This window comes from Carcharhinus amblyrhynchos, chromosome 11 (genome assembly GCF_965287045.1).
Source record: "Carcharhinus amblyrhynchos chromosome 11, sCarAmb.v2.hapA, whole genome shotgun sequence".
Classification (NCBI taxonomy): Eukaryota; Metazoa; Chordata; class Chondrichthyes; order Carcharhiniformes; family Carcharhinidae; genus Carcharhinus; species Carcharhinus amblyrhynchos.
This window is the reverse complement of record NC_137334.1, coordinates 2,751,607-2,763,740: the sequence shown is the minus strand read 5'-3', so window position 1 is coordinate 2,763,740 and position 12,134 is coordinate 2,751,607. Positions and strand designations below refer to the sequence as shown.

General features: G+C 41.3%; 1 protein-coding gene across 5 annotated transcripts in view; it reads left to right on the top strand.

The window, feature by feature from the left end:
- pikfyve (phosphoinositide kinase, FYVE finger containing) overlaps positions 1–12,134 on the top strand; it is a 121,940-nt gene that overhangs the window by 45,110 nt on the left and 64,696 nt on the right. For all 5 annotated transcript variants that reach the window (XM_080198392.1, XM_080198394.1, XM_080198393.1 and 2 more), the window contains exons 7-10: positions 2,936–3,025; positions 5,304–5,442; positions 7,074–7,231; positions 8,439–8,550. In XM_080198392.1, coding sequence (XP_080054518.1) covers positions 2,936–3,025; positions 5,304–5,442; positions 7,074–7,231; positions 8,439–8,550 — 499 coding nt within the window. The remainder of the gene's footprint in view (positions 1–2,935; positions 3,026–5,303; positions 5,443–7,073; positions 7,232–8,438; positions 8,551–12,134) is intronic.

Here is a 12,134-nt window from a genome sequence, read left to right as displayed (position 1 = left end):
ATCAACAAACAAGCAAGAAGCACAAAACTCAGCTGGCTACAATGACTAGAAATCACTGTTTCAGATTGGAAAGAAGATTATAGATGGCACAAAAGTAAGGATGACACCAAATAGTGAGAGATGGTACATTTACCTGAAGACACATTATCATTGTTGGCCAAACATTTTCAGTAGGTTCTCAATGGTCAATTGAGCCCAAGCCAATTAGCCCCCAACTGAACTTCCAATAAGTGTGGAGATGATCACTGAAAACAAAAGATACAGCCAATAGCTACACTCAAGAACAACAGAACTAAGATCTGCAGTCCTGCCACATCCAGCCATGAATGGTATTGGACGATTAAACAACTCACTGAAGGAGAAGTCTCCACAAATATTCCCATCCTCAGAGATGGGGGACTGCAAAGGATGAGGCTGAAGAATTCACAATAATCTTGAACCAGAAATGCCCAGTGGATGATCCATCTCTGTTTTGTCCAGAGATCCCCAGCATCACAGATGTCAGTCTTCAGTGATTTGATTCATTCCACATGATATCAAGAAATGGCTGAAGCTGCTGGATATTGCAATGGCTATGGGTCCTGAAAATATTCCAGGAATAGTATTGAAGACTTTTGCTCCAGAACGTGCTGTCCTTGACACCAAGACAGCATTTGACCAAGCATGGCATCAAAGAGCCGTAACAGAACTGGTGTCAATGGGGGAAACCCTCCGCTGGTTGGAGTCTTACCTGGCACAAAGGAAAATGATTGTGGTGATTGGAGGTCAATCATCTCAGCTCCAGGACATCACTGCAGGAGTTCCTCAGGGTAGTTTGAACCATCAATAACTTTCCTACAATCATAAGGTCAGAAATAGTGATGTTTGCTGATGACTGTACAATGCTCAGTATCATTAACTACTCCTCAAATACTGAAGCAGTCCATGTCCAAATGCAGCAAGACCTGAACAATACCCAGGCTTGGGCTGACAAGTGGCAAGTAACACTCATGCTACACAAGTGCCAGGCAATGACCGTCTCCAACAAGAGAGATACAGAGGCTGAAATCGGCACGCTGAGCCAGCCACTGCGCATGCACCAATCTGTCGTTGTCGAGATCAACGCATGTGCGGGGGCCCTGCACTGCCTCCTGATTGCAGGGGTCGCAGGACTGGCCAGCAACGCTAGCTCTCCAACCTCCACCCCCCCATCCCTCGACCCTTTTGTGGGTCCTGTGATCTTTACTCAAATCTTTGCCCTATTTTATTATGGACGCTACGGGCCTGGTTTTACCATTTTCATTCTAAGTGCTGACGTAATTCAGATCCAACGTAGAAATCATCTGCTTTCAGGCGCTCCCATATGCGCTCAGCCTGAAAAAAAGAAATTGGGGGTCCTATTCATGTTGTGGGTGGGGCTTAGTGCAGCCGAAACCGTGAGAGCTCTGAACTGCGCGCGCGCTGTTGGAAAAAAATTTGAAAAAGCGCACCTGTGTCAGATCGCTCCTGAGCCGGAGAAAGCAGCCTGGGAGCAAAAAGCGGGAGTGATGGTCCCCAAAGACATCACTGTCCCCCTTCTCCGCTACCCAGATCGACTCTGACTCCTGCCTCCCCCTTACCCTCCACTGATCGCCCACAGAGCGGCAGCAGGCTCCCCTACCCCATCTCTCCTACCAGAGATCCATCTCTTCTCCTCTCTCTCTCTGCCCCCCCCCCCCCCCCCCCCCCCCCCCCCGCAAGAGAATGGCCTGGGCTCACTCAACCTTCTCCCCACCCCTTCAGAGAATGGTGTGACCTCACCGCCTCCCCCCACCCCCACCCCCACCACCAACCCGGAGAACATCTGACCTGCCTCCTTCCCCCCCCGCCACCATCTGCTACCAGACAACGATCAGCCATCTCCCCCCTCAAACCACAGATACATCTGACCCCCACCCACCCACGACCAGACAACGATCTGGTCTCACTCCCCTCCCCTTCCCCTCTTTCTCCCCCAAACCAGAGAATGATCTGACCACACCACACACACACACACACACACACACACACACACACACACGCACACCCCCCCCCCCAAAAAAAAACCCTGATTCAGAGCTTTATTCAGCAAGTTCATTTCGGCGTGATTCTGGATCGGCGAAGGCGGCAGTAAACGGGGAAATGCTAATAGAGTTGGGTGGGCAGTTCATTTATTCAATTGAAATACATGCAAATGCATTTAAATCGCCGTTGTGCCCATTTTGGTTGTGGCCACCTGTGCGGATGTGGATCATGTTAATGGCCTCACATCTGACTTTACCACGTTTTTGCGCCTGGACGCAATGGCAAAATAGGGCCTTACATGTATTGCTGTACAGACATCTTAACCAATTTTTAACATGATGTTCTCCATTTTACTTGACGAACTTTTTATACTCCTGTTCCATATCTACTTATTCCCTTGCCATCAATATTCATTTCTTTATTTTTTTCTCCATGATCAAGGTGTTATGATGTGAAATTCTTAGGTTAGTCCTTTAGGTAGTTTTCTTCTGAAGGGAAGGAAAAAGGAAGAACATTGACACTGTTTTAATAAGACCCTTTTATACTGTATAGATTTGAAGTAAAGAATCCCACAGCCAAAAAAGCAGCTAAGATGTTCTCAGTAACTGATGTTGCTGAAGATGTGCTGGTCATCAAAATACATGATTTGAATGGATCTTGTATACAATATGATAACAAGGATAAACTGCTTTGTGTGGTAATGTGCTGTTTAATTTGGCAAATTGATTTTGTGTAAGTAACATCAGTTGAGTTTGAAACAGATTCATGAAATGATTGCAGGAAAGCAAGCAGTTTTTGAGCTATAGTTTTAAGCGCATGCAATGCATCTGTTAAATTTTAAACTTTGCTGTTAAGATAGGGCAGTAAAAATTTAATTTTGGAATTGATTACATTATCTTTTCCTTTAAATCAGCTTGGGCCACCAGGATTCACAGAGTAATACTATGTCAAGTCGCCTCACCACTGTGCAAGAAGATGTAGGAAAGTCACCTGCACGGAAAAGGTATGTTTCTAACATTCTTTTAAACAATGTTTTTAATGTTTTTGGCTGTTAGCTGTCAGCCAAACTGGTGGAACAAATATTGAAATAAATTTGCAAGTTCCCATAATTCATTTAAGGGAAAGTTTAAAAATACAGAATTCAATACTTTTTAAAAAATCTTACAGCCATTCTAAAAGGCACCTTGAAAATGTGACCAGTAAGAATGTACTGGCCTTACATTGTTGTTTTAGAACATAAGAACATAAGAAATAGGAGCAGGAGTAGGCCATCTAGCCCTTCGAGCCTGCCCCGCCATTCAATAAGATCATGGCTGATCTGTCGTGGCTCAGTTCCACATTCCTGCCCTCTCCCCATAACCCTTAATCCCCTCGCTTATCAAAAACCCATCAACCCGCGTCTTAAAAATATTTAGCGAGGCAGCCTCCACCACTTCAACGGGCAGAGAAGTCCAGAGATTCACCACCCTTTGAGTGAAGAAGTTGCTCCTCAACTCCTTTCTAAACCGCCCCCCCTTTATTCATATGGTTAATGGAACAATAGATTAGTACTGAATTAACAGTTCTGTTGAAGAGTATTTTGAAGAATAAGGAAAGTGTAGCAAGGGGGAATGGAAAAAGTGAGCGTTTTCAGTATGAGGTGCTGTCCTGTTTCGAGCTTTTTAACTGTCATGACTTGTATCTGCTTAAGTATCTTTTCCCTTTTTGGGTTGTTTTTTGTCCTTTAAATTCAAAAAAATTAGAACATTTTATTTTCATTTTCTTTATTTTAATATGGTGATAACTTCAGATATCCTGGACCTATAACACCGAGTGGAAATATTTACGTGCTTTTTTTATTTGGTTTGACCATTTACTTGAATTATGTAATAACCTAATGAGTTTAGAGTAGCTGCAATGTTTGTGGAATTGGAGACCGGAGGAATGCTCCTTGCGTATTCCTACAATATCCATAAGTGGCTTCTGCTGTCATTTGCAGTTGGACTCTTTAAGGAAGAATTTCCCCGTCAGCTGATTCATGCAAGGTGCTTCAGTGCACTAACACCAATAAGCTGTCTTTGATGAATGTGAGATTCTGAACTTGTTTGTTGCTTCACAAGTTTTTGTCCCTTAAATTCCACCATAAAAAAAATGCTGCTTTGGTTTTTACTGGAGGGCTGGATGAACTTAAGGTTTTGATCAATTTAAAAAACCTTCCATCTGCCTTGAGAATAGGGTTCAGTTTGGAATTATTGTTCCTATAAACTCTCAGTGTAAATCTACAGCTTGTATTAAACTTGTATTGAAAGGATACATTTTGCAGAACAAAATAGTGTGTCTGCTCCACTGAGTAATCTTTGGGATATGTTTTCTGGCTGGAGAATTGCCTTGTGACTTGCGTTTTGTTTTAATGTCCTTATCATGTAAGATGAAGGATATGATTTGAAAATATTAAAAGTTCCTTTATCTTGTGCATTTCACAAAAATGTTAATCTGCAGAAAATCTGTGAAACAAATTATTTGGAGTGATCCCAGTATTTCTGCCAAAGTAATTTGCTTTTTGACCAATGTTTTCAACATGGTCAAAGTGACGCACACTAGTATTTTTGAGTGTACTTAGTGGCCTGATGACTTATCCAACAAGTTAGTAAAGTTACCAAAGGCAAGACTGATTGTGTTTGCTCTCTGTCCATACTGAGTTAACTGACCTCATGCTGTAAAACGGTTGCAGCATTGTGACTGACCTCCATTCATCTAAGCATGAAATGTGGAAATATTGTGAAAAATAAATGGTCTTCTGAATTGGACAAGGATAGATGCAGCATGAAATTAATCTGTTGATTGCCACAGTTTAGAAAACCTGTTCTCATTCTTTTTTATCTCTGGTGTAGAATAGTAATGAAGTGATTTAAGGCGAAAGTGTTAACACTTTCAAGAGAGCAGAAGATAAGAAAGAAATAAAGCTGCTGTACCAGGAAACATCTTCATATGCTAGTCCAATAATTTTCATTCTACCCCTTTTTGGAATGAGCAAATATGCATGGCAGTTACCGTGATGTTCACTATAGTTGATTTGGAGCAGTTTTGTTTGCATTATGCTGCATATTCACTTATTTCGCTGAGAAACAAATTAGCGTCACTGGAGAACATACACTTATGTGAGAAAGAAAGTTGCAAGAAAACAGGTCATCAAATCTGGTAAGGGTGATAGATTTGTTTTGGCTCAGACTTGTATAATTTTGAGTGAAGAAGTTTCAAGTCTCTTCACCTTCATGATGATTTTATTTTCCTTTTTATGACAGGTCTGCAAGCATCACCAATCTTTCTTTGGACCGGTCAGCTTCACCCATGGTTCCTTCATATGACAGCTCTATTAGTCCTCAGGCCTCTCGAGCATATGTTAAAACAGACCCCAATGAAGATGAAAGAAAAATTCTTCTGGTACTCATGCAACTTGGATTTTAATGGTTTCTGGAAGTTAGAGAACATATCAGAGTCAGAATCACGAATCATAGAATCCCTGCAGTGGCCCTTTGAGTCTGCACCATCTCTTTGACAGATCATCTTGCCCAGGGCCACCTCCCATACTATTCCCGTAATCGCACACATTTACCTCACCAATGCTCCTAATCTACACATTTTGGGATACTGAGGAGCAATTTACCGTGGCCAATCCATCCTGTGCACCTTTGGACTGTTGGAGGAAACCAGAGCACCCAGAAGAAATGCAGACATGCGGAGAACATGCAAACGTCACGTACAGTCATCCAAGACTGAAACTGACCCCAGGTCCCTGGTACTGTGAGGCAGCATGGCGAGCCACTGTGCCTCCCACAGAATTTTGTCTGATGTAGTGCAATGCAATTTTCTGTGGTAATAAATGCAGTCTTTTCCTCTTTGTCTACTTCCATTACTTAAATCATTCTTGCTTCTTTAGTCCCCAACATGTCCAAATATATTTGTGTGCTGACATATAGGCTCATAACTTCCTGGCTGTCTAGCATCAGATTTGGGAGTGCCCCAAAAATGTGCTGGGGAATCCTTCTTGGAAGTTCCCCAGTAAGTGTTTATGCGACAATTGTCCAGAAGTGCTAACTTTCCCATGACAATTGCACTTTGTTGGGAACTACGCAACAACACAATTTAAATAGCCAACCTCAGAAGGTTGTGCCAGGGGTTTGCTAGTTACTCAGGAAAAGTTTGAAGAAATAAAACCTCCTCTAACACTGGTGTAACTATTTAAATACCCAGATCTATTCCAGTACGGGACACCCCAGTCCCGCCTGCCACAGGAGAACTCTCCTATTTTCTTCCCCCACTGATCAACCACCAACCCCTTCATTCCCCAACAGCCCTCCATGGGATTCTCCACCCTCCCCTCCCCTCCCACACCCCCCCACCCCACAACCCACACAGCCTATAGGCTGACTCTTATCTCCAAGCTGACATGACCATCCTGATCCAGCCAGAACCTTCCCATAGTATTTCATATCGATCTCTGAAAATAACTTCCCTCTGTATCTCTTTTAAAAACCTGGCTAAAGATGTGCAGTCTCTATTGGAAACTGCAGTGATAAAACTTTAATGACATTTCCTTGCCTTGTTTTTGCGTGACAGCCATAGCTCACTTGATGAGTCAGAAGGTTATGGATTCAGGTCCCACTTCGGGTCTTGGGTGCACAAAGTCTTGACACTTCAATTCAGTACTTATGCTGTAGCACAGTCTATTGCTGCACTATTTTTGAGATGCTAAACTGACGTTCGGGTGGATGTAAAAGATGCCATGGTCAATATTTATCTTTTTACCAACTTCAGAAAAACCAATTTTCTGGTGATTATCACATTGCTGTTTTTGGGCCCTTGTGTGCAAACAGACTGCGACTTGTTTCTTTATTACAACAGTGACTACAGCTCAAATATACTTTATTGGCTGTGAGACATCCAGTGCACATGAAATATACTCTGTAAATACAAGCCCTTTTCATTGATAATTAATCTACTGTGACATGAAGACATGAGGAAATATTTTTGTTACTTTAAAATTAATCTTGAATTTTTAATTTACATTTTAGGACTCTGTGCAACTTAAAGACCTGTGGAAGAAAATATGCCATCACAGTACTGGCATGGAGTTTCAGGATCATCGATACTGGTTGCGAACTTATCCTAATTGCATAGTGGGAAAGGAATTGGTGAACTGGTTGATTAGAAATGGACATGTAACCACACGGTAATTTGCATAGTTGAAATTGAGATGTACCAAAATGTATCTACAGTTTTACACATGAATCAGTGGAGAAGTGATCTAATAATGCAAATACAAAATTTATCTCCCTGTTCTTTCTTTTGGTGAGAAAGCCTGTTTGAGGAAAAAGAGACTGAGCTGCTTTATTTGCATTTCTCTTGTGAGCATCTTTTTCCTTCTGTCACAAAATAACCAGGTTTTACTTCTAATTCTTGATGTGATATTTTTATCAGTTTAAGGTTAATAGATATTTGAGCCATGTGGCGTTTTGGAGCACCCAAAGGCTATGGATTTGAGTCCCCTGTCCTGTGAAGAAAGTGACTGTTCTAAGCTATGCACCTTCCTAGTGTGTCCCCATAGTGAGTCCCTCTGTGGTAAACCTGTATGCTTTCTGAGTTCAACTCTAACATACACTAGCTTTAAATACAACTTTTACTTTGAGACAGCTTTTCCTTACCTGCTTTTGGTTTCTTGTGAAAGTGAAGCTGTTCTGGTGGTTAAATTGGATCCTAAAGTGCCTGTAGCTCTTTGTAAAGAAGAGCAGGAAGTGCTCCTGATGACTTGTCGATGTTACTTTCCTGACCATACACTTTGTAAAACAGCTTAACTAGTTATTCACATTCGTGCCATCTTCAGTGCAAAATCTGTGTTGCATTAGCTTATCTGTCTAATCACTGCATTTCGAACTTGTTCTTTTTTGAAACTTCACTGGTAAACACAACATGCTGTCTGGATCCATTTTTTTTTCTTATTTTTATTTCTTACTCCACTTCAGCTTATTTTATTGTGAAGATACAGTTTGCAACTGAAATTACATTCCATTTTAATTATGATTTGTGAGCAGTTGTAACAATTTCATTTTAGTTCTATTTGTTCTCAAAGTCAGCTTCATGCAAAATTAAAAGCAGTGCTTTAGAATGAAAATATTAAATGTGAGTTTGTCCTCTTTTCCTCAAATCTAAAATTTTATACTGTGTTTTGTGCTTGAGAATAGAGTTTCTGCCATGTCAAAGTGCCCAGCGTGTCTCAGAGACATTAACCTGTCACAGAATAATACTCCACGTTTTCTTTTCATTTATAGAAGATTGAGCCATACTTTGGAAATTTGTAATGTAACACTCTAATGCAAGGTGCTGTTTTGTGTGTATTTGTGTTATGACAACTTTTCTTTCATTCAGTATATCTTTTTCAGAGCACAGGCAATTGCTATTGGTCAGGCATTAGTGGATGGACGATGGTTTGATTGTGTAACCCATCATGATCAGCTCTTTAGGGATGAATATGCCTTATACAGGCCTTTGCAGGTAAGTGAATATAGCATTTGCCTACTTCGACACTGCCAATTTCTGGTTACACTACAACAATGAACAGTGTGGTTATTATGTGTATATATAATAAATATATGTAGTTGATAGTTTATTTAACTTATCCTTATCTCTGAAGTCCTTAATTGTACTAATACCTTCTGATCTATTCCCAAACACTATGTTCAGATCCTTCCAATCTGTTTTCTGCTCTTGCCGCTGGGATGAGACAGAATTCTGACTTGTGAATTACAAAATGCAGCCTTAATTTTTTTTCCCTGAACTCAGCTTATCTTTCTATAATATGGCGCCAAATCTGATCTGATAGTGATTTCTATTATGTTTCAGATGACTCTCACTTTTGGTGATTGGGTGATACAGGGGCTGCAGCCAATAGCTGCTGCTTTCATTGAGCCCTGCAGTGTGCCCTCCTGCACTGGGCCTTCTTCCTGGTGCCACCTCTGCTCTGGGATTGGGCTGCCGCTGGTGGAGGATGGCTGGATCTCTCACCCAACCTGAGGCCCAGTTACCAATGGAATTGGCCCCAACCCAACTGCAGCCCATTGCTCAGCTTTAGTTCCCAACTGCAGGACTGGAGATAGGGAGACTCTACCCGGTCATGAACTCAGCCATGCCTCACCCTCAGCAGCCATTGTTTTCTGCTTTTACTGATTCTGTCTACTCGAGCGCTCAATTAAAAAACAGCTGTGGTCCCCAGACTCATGAGGTCTGAGCCCTTGTGGCCTGAACTCCTATTTTACGTTCTACATTCTATGTCCCTCTGCACAGCAGCATGCTGCAATTTTTAACCATTTAAATAATAGTTTAGAATAATTGCTGTTATTCCTACCAAAATGGATGACCTCACATTTACCAACATTGTACTCCATCTGCCAGACCCACGCCCACTCACTTAGACTATCTATAACCCTCTGCAGACTTACAGTGTCCTCTGCACACTTTGCTGTGTCACCCATTTTAGTGTCATCTGCCAATTTTGACTCACTATGCCTGGTCCCCAACTCCAAATCATCTATGTAAATCATAAACAATGCAATGGCTTACCCTTCAGTAACCCAACCATTATCTTACATGTCCTCCAAGGATCACTCTTTGGTCCCTTTCTATTTCTGTGAAGATACAGTGTTAGTTTTCACATGTACACTGCAAACACCCAACTCTATCTCAGAACCATCTCTCTTGACTCCTAGGTTGCTAAATTATTAGACTGCTTGCTTCTCTCACATCCAATCCTGGATGAGCAGAAGTTTCCTTCAATTAAATATTGGTAACACTGAAGCCATTATTTGCGGTCATTCCCTAGCTACTGTCTGAGAATGGCACAAAATTACAATGCTTATTTGGAGAGCTGGTGCAGACATGATGGGCTGAATAGGCTCCTGTTGGAACGATTCCATGACCCTATTGCCTGCCCTGGCAAGAGTCTGAGATTAAGACAGTTCGTTCGCAACCCTGATGACACATTTGATCCTAAGATGAACTGCTATATTAGTGCTGCCCCTAAGGCTGTTTCAATCCACGTCTGTAACAAGGCTGGACTTCCACGGTGTCAGCTTGTTTGCTACTAAAGCCCCCATTCATGTTGTTGTTACCTTTAACTCAAATATTCCAATGCACTCCTGGCTAGTGCCTCACATACAACCTTCTCTCAACTTGAGGTCATTCAAAACCTGAAGGCTGCGTTTTTAACTTGCAGCAAGTTTGGTTCCCCATCACCTTTGTGCTCATAGATCTGCATACGGCAGTGTCTCAACTTGAAAATTCTCATCCTTGTTTTCAAATTTCCCTTGCTTTTGCTCTCTCCCTATTTGTGTTAATTCCTCCAGCCTCTCAATTTTTAAGATATCTGTTCGCCTCTAATTTTGGCTTCCTGTGCATTTTCAATTTTAATTGCTCCACCATTGAAGGCTTTGCTTTTAGTTGCTTAGGCCCCAAACTTCGGCATGCCTCTCTACCCCCTCCATCTTTTTAACCACACTTTCCTCCTTTTAAGCCACCCATTTAAAACCTGCTTCTTTGACCAAGCTTTTGGTCATCTGGCCTCATGTCTCTGTGTGCCTGGTGTCATACTTTGTTTCATAATGCTACTGTGAAGTGCCTTGCAATGGTTCCTTACATTAAATGCACCATATGAAAACAAATTGTTTTGTATCGTAATTAAATTTTGCTATTCAGTAATTGGAAAACTATACATGCCTTTTTACAGCAATACTAACAATCATATATTCTAAGTATATCTGAGAGACAAATAAAACTGAAAAATATCTAAATGATATGAACCATGTGAGGCAGAGGAAGACAAACAAAGTATCCTGACTGTTCAGTACAGTTCAAGCCTCTACTGCAACCAAGTGTTGGCTGTATTCATCTTATTCAATGATATTTTCTTTTGTAAACTAATAAATGAACTTTAGCTAAGCAGATTTGTTTTCACTGTCAGACAAATGCGCCTGTTCACAAATCTATAAGTTCAGGGGAAAGCCTGGAAAGCACATTCTTCCACGTCAAATGGCCCTCTTGGCACCATTTTGCTCATTGTAAACTTAATGTTAGCTTTGAAAAGCAGGCGTGGCCAACTTGTTTTCAGCGCTTCAAATAGGAGGTCGGGAGAGAAAACTGGAATTTTGCTCTTCAGCGTGGAATTCTAGTGAAGCAGGATATATGCCAATCTTACCAAATGTGCCCCAACTCCAAACCATTTTCCAAATGTTCATCCCAAGTGCATGATGAGTTCCAAATGGTTTTCTTGCCACCAAAAGATAACCTGCCATTGCAAGAGCACAAAAGGTTGGCAGCATTGCAGCAAATGTGGTGAGAGACTTTAATGAGGCAGACACTCCCCAAATGTGCCACTCAGGCTCCAAGATCAAACTTACGTCAGATCAGTTCTGGATCAGACTTGGTTGTAAAGGAGAGTGTTACAACCACCTTTTGGTGGATGAAATTGGAACCTGCCCTCTGCATCCTGGGATTTCCTTCCACATGGTGGAAAGAGTGATGAGGCTCACAGATGGGAAGTTAGCCTCGGACCTGATCACTCTGCAAAACTGCCGTTTGTGTGGAGTTGGCAGGAAAAGAATGGCTGGTGATGATGCCCTTGGGGTTTGGGGACGAGGAATCATAACTAAAGCAGTGAGATGATAACTAGCCCTCACCATGTGAATTTTCTTCTATTCCCAATGCATTCTTGTTCAGTTTTGTGTAGGATTTTAGCCAAATCACTTGTGTTGAAACTTACCCTTTGGTTGTTCTTGATTGTTAGTTGATTTGCTACACAGTGTGTGCATTTTATTCTTTTATCATTTTTTTTCTACTGCATTCCCGTAATACCTACTTGGAGGTATTAAATTTCAAACTTCCCTGTTAAACAATAAAAAAATTAGAGAATTGAAAGTAGTATCTAAGGAAGTTATTGAACAACAGGAAATTTTTTTCTGTATATCCAGGTTTCATACTGAGAAAAGTTAGTCTGTGTTAAACGTAGTATCTGAGGTTTTCCATTTGCACAGAGACACTTATAAACAAGTTTCAAATAACATATTTTTACATGCCATATAACATAT